General features: G+C 31.6%; 1 protein-coding gene across 1 annotated transcript in view; it reads left to right on the top strand.

Annotated features, from left to right (window-relative positions):
- Positions 1–8,337, top strand: part of LOC106465410 (moesin/ezrin/radixin homolog 1-like) — a 64,883-nt gene extending 56,546 nt beyond the window's left edge. The window contains exons 11-14 of the mRNA XM_013925636.2: positions 660–820; positions 3,627–3,849; positions 7,442–7,542; positions 7,854–8,337. Of these exons, the coding sequence (XP_013781090.1) occupies positions 660–820; positions 3,627–3,849; positions 7,442–7,542; positions 7,854–8,018 (650 nt within the window). The 3' untranslated portion in view covers positions 8,019–8,337. The remainder of the gene's footprint in view (positions 1–659; positions 821–3,626; positions 3,850–7,441; positions 7,543–7,853) is intronic.
- The last annotated feature ends 7,675 nt before the right edge of the window (positions 8,338–16,012 follow it).

The following is a 16,012-nucleotide window of genomic DNA, read 5'->3' as shown; positions in this document are numbered from 1 at the left end:
AAATCAAAAAATTTTCACAGTGCACTGTTTTATTTTGTTACTGAATGTTAAAGCATAGTCTCTCTCCTTGTGATGATTAGTGGCTTTAGGCAATATCATTTTTTCAAAGTCTGAGGATCATTTAAAGATGTCAGTGACAGTTCAACTAATAAATTCACAGATGAAGAAACAAAAGTCTTGATATTTGACAGGGAACTTCCAAATCCTCCAACCTGATTTTTTCTTTTCCAGTAGCAGTTTCCTGTTTTAAATTTTCTTGTTCCCATCCCTGTTTATTGTAATATAAAATATTCATTTTAGGTAATATCACTGTTTACCAGATATTAAAATAATTGTTACTGAATGCACAGCAACATTCAGTTGTAGTTAAGTTTTTTTTGTTACTCTGTCATTTTTATTGTTAAAAAAACAAATTACAAAAAAATGATGTGAAATAGGTAAGCTTTATTTAAAGGAAACTAATTTGCAATAAGGGAACTGCAGGTTAGGATAAATGATGCAAAACTGGTATTTATTTTGAAGTAGGCTGAAAAAAATAACTTATTTTGGTGTATTCAATTTTGATACCAAATGATGGGGTGATATGTATGTAAAGTGAAAGAATTTAAAAGCATACAGTAAAAAACAATTTAAATTGAATTCTTAATTGTACATTATAGAATTGGTTGAAGCCCAAGATACCATAAGAAGACTAGAGGAACAATTACGTCAGTTACAAGCTGCAAAAGACGAACTAGAACTAAAGCAAAAAGAACTGGAAGAAATGATGCATAAACTTGAGGAAGGCAAAGCTATGGAAGCAGAAGAAAAAGCAAAACTTGTATGTATTCATCCTCTTGTACATTTAAAATAACATAAGTTCTAATTGCATCTTTTAGGGTATTCATAGACATTGTTTATCACATCTTTTATTTAAAGACTTATTTTGTTAAATCACAGCATGGGTTCAGCAGACTGTGCTCAACTTTAATTTATAAAACTATATTAGTTAGAAAATACTGCATATTTTTTGGTGTTAGAAAGGAAATGGTTTTAAAACATTAAGCATGAATTAAAAAACATTTAGATACTTCAGAAACATCACCATGGTAAAGTCAGATCAATTTTTATCAGTAAAAAAAGAACAAAATACTTTTATGTTTGGTTTCTGGATAGAAATAAGCCCAGTGAAAAAATATATGCATGTAAAATAATGCCTAAAATACTTTTAACAAAAGTGTGGTAAATCTCATTGAAAAAAAAAAGTTATTTAAGAATGAATGAATAGTAAAACAAAGAGAAAATGGTCAAGGAAGGAAAGTAGTGCAGTGTGAAGATGTGCATTCTTAGATTAGTGCAAGGATTTTATGGAATAGTAAAAGGAGATATCATGTAAATTTATTTATTTTCCTTTTATTTGATTTTAGTATTGTCTTCAGTCTGATTATTGGATTGATTTCACTTTTCGAGAAAAATGTTTTTCACTTCTATGCGTGCATCCAAAAGTGTTGAAACTTACATTTTTGTTACACAAAATCATGAACCCAGTATGACATACACTTCATATAATAGAAGCTGCAACTGGATTTAGGTGGATTTTTCAGAAAAGTTTTGTTGCTAAATGCAAGTCAAGAAGTTGTTTGATTTTAATGTTGGCTATCATTAATCACAGCTTGCATGACTGTGTACACAAAATTTTTAATTTACTTACTACACCAGCCATTAGGCCTTGTTTTGCAATACCACACCACAGTGTATTTAAACAGAAAGAAATGATATGAAAGTAATTAATTATGTTTCTGGTTACCCATCAGACATCAAGTGGATTTTTTTAGCACTTCTTATATGAGTGAATTTAAATCATACTTTTTTTTTAACCTTTTCTCATTGCTGATAATGCTAGTTGTGTAATAGTTTTTTGTCATCTATTTATTGTTAAAGTTATGTGGCTACTTTAGTTGAATATTACCGGGTATAATACTGAGGAAAAAAACAATGTTTTCTTGGTGTCCATAAATTATATAACCTATTTTAAAAAGCAATAACTTCAAATATATTGTACATGAACACTCCAGTTTCGTTTAACTTGATGAACAACTCATAAAGTTTTTTTCCCATCTCAGTATACTTCCACATGTGCATAGTTTGTTGCTCGAAGAATGTGTAGGTGATACTCTATCTCCCTTCAGTTGTTGTTCAGCATCTTGGTAGTCTCATTCCTTATTGCATCGATTATTCTGTGGCGAAGATCCATGGTATCATGTACAGGTGTAGAATAGACCTGATCTTTCACAACCCCCATCTTTACCAGTCCATCTGTCTGGGAATGTGCTATTCAGGAACTTCTGGTTGTCAAGGCACCAGCGTGGTGGAGAACCATCTTGTTGAAAAATAACATGAGGCAAATTTTTCAGTTGAGGGACAACAAACAGCTGGAGCATGTCTAGGTAATTTGTCCCAGTCATAGTTTTTTTCAGCAATGAATACTAGTCCAATAATTCTATCATGCATCAAGCCACAACCACACATCAATCCGTGGGCTGTCATGTTTGTGCTCGTACACCACGTGCAGGTTTTGTGACTCCCAAATACAGACTTTATGCTGATTGACATTACCAGAAACGTGGAATGTAGCCTCGTCTGAAAACAAAACGTATGCCACGTATTCATTATTCTGATCTATCTGATTAAGAGCCTGCAGTAATTGCACTTTGTAGGCATGCAAACGAAGTTGCTTGTGTAAAATTTTGTCAAGTTAAGTTCAAGGGAAGCACGATGAATGGACTTCTTTGGGTTTCTAGGAAACACCTTTTGCACACAGTTAACTGTTACATAAGAGACTTGGACGTCTAGCTCCCTTTTGTTGTAACACACTTCCAGTTGCTAGGAATTTTTCAAATGAAGCTTTAATGCTATTCTTGGTTGTGAGTCTTTTATCCTAAATGTGTCAGTAATCTTGTTGCACTGACACAATTGATTTGGATTCAGTAAACCAAACCACACACACACTGCCTTTTCGTAGGGTGTTGCCACTTTTTTTTTTCACTTTTTATTTTTTCTAATAATTCTCTTACAGTGGATCTGCAACAGAAAGTAGGAAAAAACTATGAGTTGTTCATCAAGTTACTTAAAACTGGAGTGTTCTATCAATAATATTATTTGCAAAATGGATCAGATAATTTATGGACAGCTTGTATTTAAAATTCTAAAAGTGAAAATTGCAATAAATAGTGAGCTGATCTTAGTAGGTTATAATATATTTTTTGTTATTACAGTTATGCAGTCAGTGTAATCTTTAAAAATGAAGAATTGTTTCACTGAACTTCAACACCGTTCTTTTTGCTCTGAGTACTTTTTCTTAATAGTTTTTAATGTTTTGCTAAAGTTTTCATTTTAGGTTATGTTTAAGCTCTTCAACTTTATAGATAATTAGGCATTTAAATTTTTGCCATTACTAAAAGAATCATGTCAAATGAATATGAGATTCTTAAGTTAATTTTTATAACATTTTGTGGAAATACATTAGGTAGTCAACATTGTGTTCTTTCAAGTGTTTATTATATTTTAGATTTAATTCTTATTAAATTAATGTAAAAAATGGAGGAAGCGTGGTTGTTATACAGCTCAAGTATGTTTTCTTATTATAGGAAGAAGCTATTCAAGCTAAGCAAGAAGAAGTACAAATGATTCAAAAGGAAGTTTGTGAAAAAGATGAGGAAACTAGGAAGTTGCAGGCAGAAGTGGAGGAGGCCCGAAGACGTCAGGAAGAAGTTGCTGCAGCTCTGATGGCTGCTACAACAACTCCTCAACATCATCATCTACAAGAAAATGAGCATGAAGAGAATGATGACCTAACTAATGGGGAAATTGGTAAAGTTTACTTTTATTTATACTTTTCATAAGACATTAGTATTATGCATGTTATATTTTTTAACACTACATTCTTTATCTAGCCTCTTAGTGGTTTTCCAAGAAGAAAAATATTGTATAATAGTATTTCAGCCCCACTATGTCTTCCATATTTGTTGCCAACAACGTATTTCACTCAGTACAGAGCTCGTTAGCTTGCTGGTTTCAAACAAACACAACTGGGTAGAAACACTATATATAAGCCTGTATAAATTGTATTCCAACTACTACTGTGTTTGTGTTTCACCAGCTTGATGAGCTCTGTATTGAGCAAAACACTTTGATGGCAATGGATATGGTGGACATAGTGTGGTCAGATATAATAGGCTTACCAGTAATGTCTTATGATAAGTATAATTTATTAAAATCATGCTTTGCCGGTCTTTGTTTCTTAGCATTTATACATACATAATTTAAGGACAAGGAGCCTATTGGTCCATCTAGGCCATCCCGTCCACTAAATGAAACTTTGAAATGAAAACAAAACACTCAAAGCCATTCTAAAGGCCAACCACCCTGCCAGAAAAATAAAGTTGTCAAAATTTATACCTGTGTTCCATAGTCCTACCATTCTCACCATTAAGTACGAAAAAAATGATGATGCATTAACACAATCGGTTTCCTTAGCAGTCTTAAACTCCTCCATCATATCTCCTCTGACACTTCTTTTTTAAGAGAAAAAAAATTCAGATATATTATCCCGCTATCTGTGATAACCTTTCCATCCCAGGTCTCATCCTTTTAGCTCTCTTTTGAACCCTTTCCAACAATTAATTATCTTTTCTAAAGTAAGGGGCCCATGACTGAACACATACTCCAAATGAAATTATAACATCTCTAGTTTTATATTCAGTATTTCTTTAGATACATCTAAAGTCTTATTTTCTTGGTCACTAGCAACTTTGGTAGCTTAAAAGACAGAGAAACTAGAACACCAAGATCCTTTTTGATTGTTCCCATTAAAATGATACTTATAATTCAAATTATGATATCCAATTTGCATTTATTATAATTAAAAGTCATCTGCCATTTATTTGCCCAACTCATCCAATAATCTTAACCATATAGTAAAGTAGCAGCATTCTCCTCACAGCCAGCAATATCTAAAACTGTAATATCATTCTATGTGCTCAAATACTGTTTGAGGATTCACACTTCTTTTTGAGTGTATGTACTACATGCACATTCCTTTCTTACCAGCTAAGAACAGTAATTGTCATTTTGTTTCTTCTCGTTGCTTTGCATTGTGTGTACTTACAAAAATAGAGAATATCATTTTACCTTACATGAAACAACATAAATTGCAAATAAACAAACTCTGTTTTTATGCAATCAGATTAAGCATAATAAATCATAATGGCATCACACAATTAACAAACCAAAGAGTATATGCGTACAAAGTTACTTTTTTTTACAGTAATGACAGCATTAACTTAGATTACTTATAATTGTTGTTAATTAAGTTCTTGTATATTCTTGAAGTTCTGTGGTTGATTTGTAATGCTTTCACTATGGGCATCTTCTTCTGCATGAGTTACATTCAAAATTCAGTTACTTTCTTATCATGGTATATGAATAAATTTGGAATAAAAATGTATCTAATAATCCGACTTATAATAGTATACAAGTTTTAAGTTTTTAATTTTATATGGCAATACTTGAAAAAATCCCGAATTTCCCCTAGTATGAGAATTGTGACATTTTCTCTCTAGGCATCCCCTCTTCTCTAATTTATTTACCACCCCTCCAAGAAGTATGAAATTTAATGTAAATTATCCAATATAATGTTGTCACACTCAGACAAGACATAATTTTTATAGCCTTTAATGTTATTTAGTTGCAAAGCCATAAAGTATAAAATGAGACCCCTCTTTCCACACCCACTTGTCACATCCTCTTTCAGAAATTGCCAATACTTCTTTCTGACATTTAATACTATATTATTTATAACCAATAGAAAGCCAAGGTTTTAATTTATCCAATGATGTATTATATTACATTGTTTTCTATATAGAGAATTGTCTATTTTGCTTCCAGTTCAAATATTATTCCTTAATGAAAACATATCGGTGAGATTAGCTGAATTTTTAATGGCTTTTGTCAAATAGTTAAAAAGCCAATTAAAATTGGAATAGTTGTGGGACATTGTCTGCATTTTGCATGTCATTTTTTTGTGCATTATTTAATTAAATAAAAGTATTTAGTGGAGTAGTAGTACTATTAGTACATAAAAAGTAGGGTTAAGTATCATTGACAGTTCACAGCAAAAAAAAAAGAAGACCCAGGTAATTACTGTATTTCTTGTTTTTCATGTGTATTCTTTATTTATTATTATAAAAGTAACTAAAATGTAAAAATAAGAAACTCTTTAGTTTAGATTAGGTAAAATAAATAACAATAAAAATTTTCCACAAGTTACACTCTTGAGCAACTTTTGAGTGGCTTGTGTTTTATGTAATTTGATAGGGTAACGTGAGCTGTGTGTTCCCCTAGTGATTTAATGGCAGGAGTGTCAGTAACCATTCAAAGGGCAATAAGAAAATAAAAGTGAAGTATAAACAAAGAAAATATAAAGTCTTACTGCAAAAAAAACGTTTGAAATTTATTTATGAGGTTTTAGAGATTACACAAAGGACATCTGAGATTTTACAAGGGAAGAAAAGTATTTTTAATCTTAGCATGAAAATCACTTTGCACTCGGGGTAGTCAATACTTTGACTCCCAATATTTATGGAGAAATTTTTAAGGAATATACTTCATTAGAAATTCTGATTTTTAATGATTACTGAAAGCTTGCGAAATTTCATTAAGGTACACAAAACATATTCAAAGTTATGGTATGGAAACTATAAAGACATTTGGTGTCATGAACTCGGTGAAGAGCCTGTAGCAAGAGAACTAATTACTTGAAGAAACTTATCAGAATAAAGTAGGGTATCCATATTAAAAACAAATCATCTAAAGCCATGTAATTATTATTTTTAAGTTAGCCAGTAACTAGGTATCTTTTCTTTCATAATTTTGGAGAACATTAACTTTTACTATCAATAAACTATTAAGTTATCTTCATATTTAAATACCAACATTATACTTAACTTTTTTCTCGTGTTTCATGAGAAAACTGTTTATGGTCTGTAAACAGGCAAGTGTTTGCATATGAGATACATCTAGAAACAGTGCTAAAATGATAGTTATGTGTATGTGGTGTTTGTTGGGAGATATTTTTTGTAGCTGTATTTGTCTTCAAAATATCAACATATTGCACATGACGTGATTGTAAAAGAATGCTAGAATCAAACCTTTTAAAAGAGAGTAAGTAAAGGAACGTTGATCAATATGAAAATTGATTCACTAAATATTAAACAAACAATTCTTGTTCTTTAGTTTGTATGACAAGAGCTGTATCTAAGTTTAACAGTAGCTATGTTTTTTTTTTAATTGGGCATATTTTGAAAATATTTTAGATTATTTGTATTGATGTAATTAGGAAAACAGTGAATACAGTGAAATGGATTAGTAGGTTGAATCATAAAGTTTGAGATTTGTTTACTAGGTGCTGAACTGTATATTGATGACAACATTAACTTATCTCATCCTGAGGAAGACAGAATGACTCAGGTGTCCAAGGAGAAACACTTGCAAGACCAGTTAAAGGTGTGTTTAATAATTCCAAAGTTGTTGCAGTTAATTTAATTAGTTCTGTATTCTAGAAATTGCTCAATTAGTGATTGTATCACAATATTCAATTGTGTGATCTCATTATAATTAGATGTTGGAATTATTGTAAACTAATTATTGACACACACACGCACAGTTTTCTTCCTGTAAACTATAACCTCAGCTTTGTGGTAGTTACAACCATACTTTCAGAATAATTAATGGCATTTTGTATTTATAAAAAAGAGATTGAATTGTTTGATAACTTTAATATTATAAAATATTTTAAGTATACTTTTTTTGAATAGGAATTAAACAGAGAACTAGCTGCATCAAAGGATGAAACAAAACTGACTAGAAATGATCTTCTCCACCAAGAAAATGTACGACAAGGGAGAGATAAATACAAAACCCTACGTGAAATTCGGAAGGGGAACACAAAGCGAAGAGTGGACGAGTTTGAAAATTTGTGAATTAAAGATACCCATTTAAAACTGGATAGGGCTTTCTTTCTTCAAGAGCAGTACTGAGTGTCTTGTATCTTTTCTGTCCTTAAACTTCTTTTGAAATCAAAGTGAGGCAACCATAATAAAGAATTGTTACTACATAAATACAATTTATTAAAGGAAGAGACCTTTTGTAAATGAGCTACTAATTTTTGGATAACAAATATTAGAATCATTGTTGATTTTTGTAATACCAGGAACTTTTTTTACTAATTGGAATTTCAATGTATGTGATAAAAGGTATATCTGTTTCTGGAAGTTTTGAATATGTAAAATGCTATAAGGAAATATATGTTAGATCTGCCTTAAATTAAGTAAGCTGCTTGAAGCTACATATTTATAATTTAATGGGTTGAGTCTTGAGCTTTTTTTTAATTCTCAGAATTGTTTATTTGAGGTAGAAAATTTAAATATTTGTGTATTTGTTTAATGCTAATTGCAGGATAATTTTTTAGGTTCTGAATATTATTTCAAAACCTAGTTTTTTGTTCTGTTTGTTACTTTCATAATGGTAAAATATTTTGTTTTTTGGTTTATTAAACACACTGTTAGGTTAGTATTAGAAATATTTTCATACTTGCATGTTTAATACTATGTTATTCAGGTAATATTTTTAATAACTTAATAGTTTGTTCCTAATCTATTTTTGTTTGTGATTGTAATATATATTGTAATGATGATTTCTGTAATTTTGGTTGAGCTCTATTTTTATTAAAAAGCTTCATAAGTTTCTGGTAAAATGTTTCAAAATGATGTTTGATCACAAGTTTTGTAGCTACAGATGTTATGATATTGAACTGAGTTATCACCATTAAAGACCCTAAGCTTAACATTACCAGCACCTTTTTTTTTCTCTCTCTCTCTCTTTCTTTCTGGCTTAGAAATGTTAGCATTTTAGTTTATGGAGGCTTTGGTATAAATTTAGAGAGTGGCACAAGTCATACAGACCTAAGTCAAGCATAGGTAATAGAACAGTTTAGATAAATCACAATTTTTGAAATTAAGTATTTTGTGATGATGATGACTGCTCTAACCATTGGGCAGAGGTAAGTTGCAAATTGTTGCAATGTGTTACCAGATTGATTATTGTTAAGAAATGAATGCCAAGAGATTTGTAAAGTTTTTCCGAGCCAAAATAAAGAAATATATATATATATACACACATAAAAATCCAAGTTGTGAATATTGTTTGATAGTTTTATTTCTGTCTCTCTTTCTGTACATACATGTTTGAATTTTGCAAATCATTGACTTAACATCAAACTGATTGGAAAGTTTGAAATTTCTTTCAATTTTAAAGACCAATTTAATATAATACATGAAAAAAGACTTAAAAGAGTTAAGTTTTAACACAACCACCATATACATTGAGTTTACTACTGAAGCTTTACAGCAATTATGTGTAATGTGCTATAGCTAGATTAAAACCCTGGGAAGATGATAATATGCTGTTTTAAAAACAGAATTTCATCTACCTTTCTAACTGAGGGCAGTACCTTCTTGATGCTATACAGGAAGAAGTTATTTCTGATCTTTCATTTACCTTTTTTTCCATGGTAGTTACTGAACTGTTTTTGTCTGTATACTGAAATATGTCATTGTGAAGATTCCATAAGTTAAGGAAACAACTCCGGATATTCCACAGGTTAGTAACCTTTTGAGAATTTAATAAAGGTTAAGTGCATGTATTATGTCAATCAACCTTGTTGAGTAATATTGCAGTTTGGTATTTTTATCAAGTTTTAATCGTATTTGTTTCTAATGCTTTGCCAGCTTTTGGTATTTAAAAGAAGTCTTTTAAAGTATTATACTGCATTTATACATGTTTCAGAGAATCTTTTGTCTTATTGTCCAGCCAAACTTGCCAGTTGTATTTAATGAAATGCTTCTTGGTCAGTGAATTGTGTAAAACCAAAGATAGACCAGAAATGATGTTTTTACACACCTCTTATTTTGAATCCAAAAGTGGACAAATTAAGAAGCAAGTGGAAAAAAATGTGTAGTTTATATGATTTTTCTACAAATTTTAGGCCTATTGATTCCTGACCTTAATTTCATAGACAGTACTTTACCTCTTCTAAAGTCTCATAAGTTTAATTATACTGAAACTAAATTTCTGGCAAATATTCAAGTTTAAGATTATTGAACAGTACATTTAAGTTACCATATACAATTGTTTTTTAAACATTCTTTTGTCAGTATTAAGACATGCTGAATTCCTTCATTTTAACTTAAGTAACTATTCATTGTACAGAAATAAGTATAAAAACAAATGGTAAAACCTGTATATATTTAGCAATATACCTTCATCAAGGCTTTAAGCAAGGATGTCATACACACTGAAACATCAGTGAAATGGTTTCCAGAAAATTCTTGTTCTATTGAATATTCTGTTGTTTTTTTTAAGTACTTTTCTATTAGGATGCTTTGATGAACATTTCAAATGTTGAATAATATTTTAATTTCTTAAAAAATGTCTGAAACATCTCACAGGTTCTCAAGTCCACCTGTTCTGACTGTAGCAAATGTTGGGTGCTGGAATTCTCCTTTTTTCATTTGTTCATTATCATTCTATTATTTAGCTTTCCCTTTTTATAAGAAAACAAATGTTTAATTCCAAAAATGATAATATGAAGAAGCAGTGTTCATTCATATGTCAAAGAAAAAATGTTTTTTATATATCTCATAAATACAAGTGCATTTTCATGAATCAGTTTTACAGCTTAACACGTTTACTGCTGAGGATGCACATGTGAATGTTTAGCATTTGTTTACCTTTGTGTGTAATAATACATTGTATAAAGATTACGTATTTTAGATTTGTTATTATTGCTATTGTTTAAGTTGAAAACACAAAAATATTGCACTAAAAATTACCACCATGGATGATGCCAAGCATTGCAGCAGTTAATGTGTTAAGAACTACACTTAATAAAAGAACACTATCTTGTGTAGCAATTAGTGAAAAAAACCACAGTAAACAGAACAAAGTGTAAGTTGATATCAAAGAAACTAGTTTATATTCAGTTCAGGTAACTTTCTTTTAAGAAATTGTATGGTTTCTTCAACTGGTATGTTGGTAAATAAAGCTTAAGATATACGAAATGGCCATGGGAAATCCATTGTCTCCAATACTGTGCAACCTTTTCATGGAATATTTTGATACTGAATTAGCTCCTTCCATAAATATAAACCTTTCAAAAATTCCGTGGTTCCAATATGTTCATGATATATTTTCTGTGGCCAAACAAAAGAATTTAATTTGAAATTATGTTCAACAACCTTAATCAACTTTGCCCAACTATCAAATTTAAAGTTAAATGGGAAATGGAGAACCAACTTCCTTTGTTGGATGTTTTGATAACCAGAAAAACACAGAACCGGTCCTCTCAGTATACCGTAAGCTAACAAATTCTTTAAGTTATGTTCCTTTTGTGTCACCATAAACAGGTCAAAACATCTATTATTTCTTGATTTTTTCTTATAGCATATAGAATATGCCACCCGACAACGTTTGAACATGAAATAAAAAACATCTTTTCTATTTTCAAAGAAATATATTTTCCACAACTTTTCATTAGAAATTGCCATCTCAAAGCAAGAAAAACCTTGTTCCATGAAGATAAAGATCAACCAATGATAGTGTGAAAACACTTTATTTTGGCTACAACACTAACATTGAACCCCTTGAAAAAATATTAAGAAAGAATAACTAGAATCATATACAAATATCCGAACACCATTAAAAGTAATCTAACTTGAAACAGAAAAACACCTGAAAATAAATAACAAGGCATTACTATTATACTCTGCCAATTCTGTGGGAAAGGTTGTGTAGGTAAAACTGGAAGAAGTGCTGACACAAGAGTTTCTGAACATAAAAAATGAAAACCAAAATAATGCCATTTTTCTTCATTTGAGATATTCTGGCCATCAAATTGATTGGAAATCAACAAGAATTTTATATGAAACAGATAACTACGTGAAAAGAAGAATTATCGAAAGTTGGTTAGTCAGATGCTTGCCTAATTTCAACATTTTCCGAGGTTACTTTAAACAACTTTCTTACCTCCTTTGTCCTTAAGGGAATCCCAAGATCAGGGGTCATGTAGGCGTTTGTTGTCCATTATTTTCCTGCCAGAAGGCAACGTGAGACTGAAGAGGATGCACAAATGTATCGAAACTAGTTTTTCTTGTATCGGACTTCTGACAGTTTGTTCCGTTTATTGTGGTTTTTTTCAGTTACTACACTTCAACCTAAAAATACAAAATTATGAAATAAATATTTTTCATAAGTAATACATTTAGTATCGTTAAATGTTTAGTTGGGTTGCCAACTAAGAAAAACATTGATTTTTTTTTGTTATCTGGTAAATGATACTTTGGTTTTAACAAATTGACATGGACATGGCAAAGTTCTCATACCATCCTGGACTTGTCATACTCTGCCTGACTTTTTTTTTTCTTCCTGCTGGTATAGGTTCCAGGCCTCTATTCACTTAACTATCTAGGTCTGGCAGTGGTAGTGCTTGAATTTGATGGTCTGCTTGAAGGTGTATTGGGCTATGATGCTGGTGGATGTCCTTGTGAGAAACTCTGGATGGGAAGGTGGTGTTTTCCTTTGGTGAGGTGACAAGATATGGACGCTCCATTTGTCTCCCTCAGTAGTGTGATGGATGATGGTACTGAAAAGGTGGCTATCAATACTGTTGGAGTAGATAATGGGGCCAGTTGATGGTAGCATTCTCTCCTCAGTATTGGTTCCTCTTATGTTGGCAGAATGTTTTGGGGATACCCTGGGAACCATTGGCTATTCTTTTAGGTCATTAAAGTCACTAAAATAGATATATGTACATCTGGCTTATATGTAAGTCATCTGCATTCTCTGATGGTATACTTCACATGTCCCTATTGCCTGTATTACCTACTCTTCTTTCTAGATGGTTTAATCAATACAGCTGTACTAATTGTACAGCAGTCAAGCAAGGTTTCACTGGTCTATTAAGAAGAGATGGTGGTCTCCAGATTAGGGGTAGGGTTATGGTCAGTGGCTCCACAAGTCTTCATTCATTGGCTCTTATGTCGGCAGAATGTTTCAGTGAAACCTTGGGAACCATTGGCTGATATTTTATGTCACTGAAGTCACTAAAATATATTTTTTCTTTTCATTTTAGAGAAAGATTAGAGAGTTCAAGTAAAATGAATTATAAACTTTTGCCTAGCTGAGTGAACAAGATAGCCAGAAAGGCTGATAATTGGATGGTATATAGACAGTCGAGAATAAAAATACATGACTAGTTGGGTTTCTGATTGGTTAGAAGTTCAGCAAAATGTATGGATTTCAAACTTATAATGATTCAGTTAAGTGAATTTACCTGTTTATTGCCTGTAGCGAATATATCTTCTTCACCTATGAACATCCTGGTTCAGCAGGCTTTATCTAGGTCTCACATTTTGTTAACATAACTTATTTCCACTGATTGCTACGAAAAGACTTAATTCAACATAACTTTTATGCACAAGTCACACGAATCTTTTACCATTGTGTGGTTGTTAAATAATTGTGACTGTGCCCTATGGGGAATAAAACTGTAACTATTGTCTCCTGCAGAAATAATTGAAATCATGCTGATCTTTGCAAAAGCACTGACCTTTAGCTTCTGGCAGTAAGAATCAATTAGCACAGACTTCTTACATCAATGTGATTACGCACTGATATAAGCATACTGCAACTTAAAGTGACTTCAAAGCAATGATACAATGCGTGTGTGTTATCTTCTGAATAAGGTATACACTGACAGTCCATATTAACATGTTTTCTAAATGCAATTTATACAGAAATAACTGATAAAAAGTATTCATTAAAATGCATGCATGTGAAATATTGCAATCTGCATGATTTAATACATTACATGAAACCTAAATGAAATAATGAGTACACCAAGTTTACTTTTAGTATGGCACATAAGATGCTTTCAGCAGTTTCACTTTTTATTGACAATTTCACCAATTTGTGAATAATTGGATGAATATTCTTTACTATCATTTACAAAATTCAAGTTAAACCACATTTTCCCTAATGTAGTTTGATTTTTTTCTGTTACATTTATGTCATTAGTGAGCAGTCCACCACTTGTTGAATATTTCAGTATTGAAACTGAAATTATTCCTTCACCAGCATCAATGAAAATATCGGGTGCACTCTATCTTCTAATTTGTTTCACAGGCCAGAAATCAGTTTATTTAGTATATTAACATCTTAATATTAAAATAAAATCGCATGTTTTTTTATCATTCATAAACAACTTTACGTAGTGTCCACAAACCTCTTCAACACCAAACACGTGTTCACTGACGTATATTGCTATTCAATTAAGTAGATGTGCAATTTGACTAATTTTTGAGCGGAAAATCGTGAAAGCCCGACAGATCCGGTGAAAGTGAACTTTAAGTTCATAATGAGCTTTCTTTTCAAAGCTCTTGTAATGTACTTTAAAAGTGTTACCTCAAAAAAATTGAAAGTTATTTTAAAGAAACTGCACTCCGTCTTTTTTTCTTCTTGAAAACACGGAAACCATGCACAATTTGGATAAAAATGAGCAAAGTCTCTGCGAGGATTTTCAATAGCGTTCATTCTCCAAGAAAATTGTTGTAAGACAGGGGAAGTGGATCAGAAGTGAGGAGGTGTTGCAGTCGAGTTGAGAAACTTAGACAGAAATGGCAAAGTGGTTGTGTCACTTCTTGTTCAAAGCAGCTCATTTCACAGTAAATGTGTAGTCAAGATTTCTACTGTCTGAATTTGGTACATTTGATACATTAAATTTAACAATAATCTTGAATTATGCTTCTATGGAGAACTATATTCTACATCAAGAAGTAAGAAATATCCTAAAGAAATAATATACTTATGAAATACAGTCTTAGGCGCTAACCCTAGTATAAGCCCGAAGTTAAATAGTGTGAAACAGAAAAGAGTGGAAAATTTAATGAAACAGCAGCAATATCTTTATTCTCCGCGTTGTAGCTGGATATTTTATTATTGTATGCTTTGGTTATTATTATGCTTTTGTAATACTAAACATGCCAAACTTGGTCTGGATATGTCATCTCGTTTAGGAGATGCATCCACAGACAAAGTTTTCCTTGATATTGGATACTTACCGCATCATTATGGCTTACAATGTATGGCACCTATATGAAGAATGCCCGTACCCCGATTTTTATACTCGGGTATGGATAACACTGCCTAAGCTTCATGCGCTGTAACTATAGCAGTTTTACAGGTTGACGAGATAGCTGCGTCTTGATAGCTTGTTCCATACCATGCTGCCATCTGTAACTCAATAAACTACTCTTTCTCAGACTCGCAAAATAAATAATCACAGGGAGAATTCAACTGAATCAAGATTACCTTTTCGACAAAAAGTCTTTCAGCCAGGATTAATATTCATGATGTCCACTACAGCATACACAATCATACCAACATAGGCTAAGTACAATATTCAACAGTAAAGTACATTTACTGTCTTAGATGGCAAAAAAATAGAAGCAACCAAACTATTTCAGTATTGTACTACCTCTTATGAGCTGATCCACTTGATACAGGTGATGTCAAAGAGAAAAAATTGTAAGCAAATTAACAAAAAATGGACCTTTCCTTTAACATATCCTGGTTTATATTCTGTGCTGAGGAAGAGCACAACTCCTTTCTGGAGAAACGCAAGTCAGTACAGATGGTTAGATCTTACACTTACACATAAGAACCATCAAGTCGTTTCTTATATAATCATTTCACAAATGTTCATCACAAAATTCCACCTAAATGCTCAGTGATGTTAGTGCGTTTAACATTGTTTTGTCATTCAACGCAATGGTAAATAAAGCTACATCCAAAGTACGTTTATAGATTGAGATTTTAATGTAGTTGTCTATTTAATATATCTTTCTTTAAAACCATCAAA

Source organism: Limulus polyphemus, unplaced genomic scaffold, assembly GCF_000517525.1.
Source record: "Limulus polyphemus unplaced genomic scaffold, Limulus_polyphemus-2.1.2 Scaffold1934, whole genome shotgun sequence".
Lineage (NCBI taxonomy): Eukaryota > Metazoa > Arthropoda > Merostomata > Xiphosura > Limulidae > Limulus > Limulus polyphemus.
Note: the sequence above shows the minus strand (reverse complement) of the source record. Positions and strands in the feature narration are given on the sequence as shown.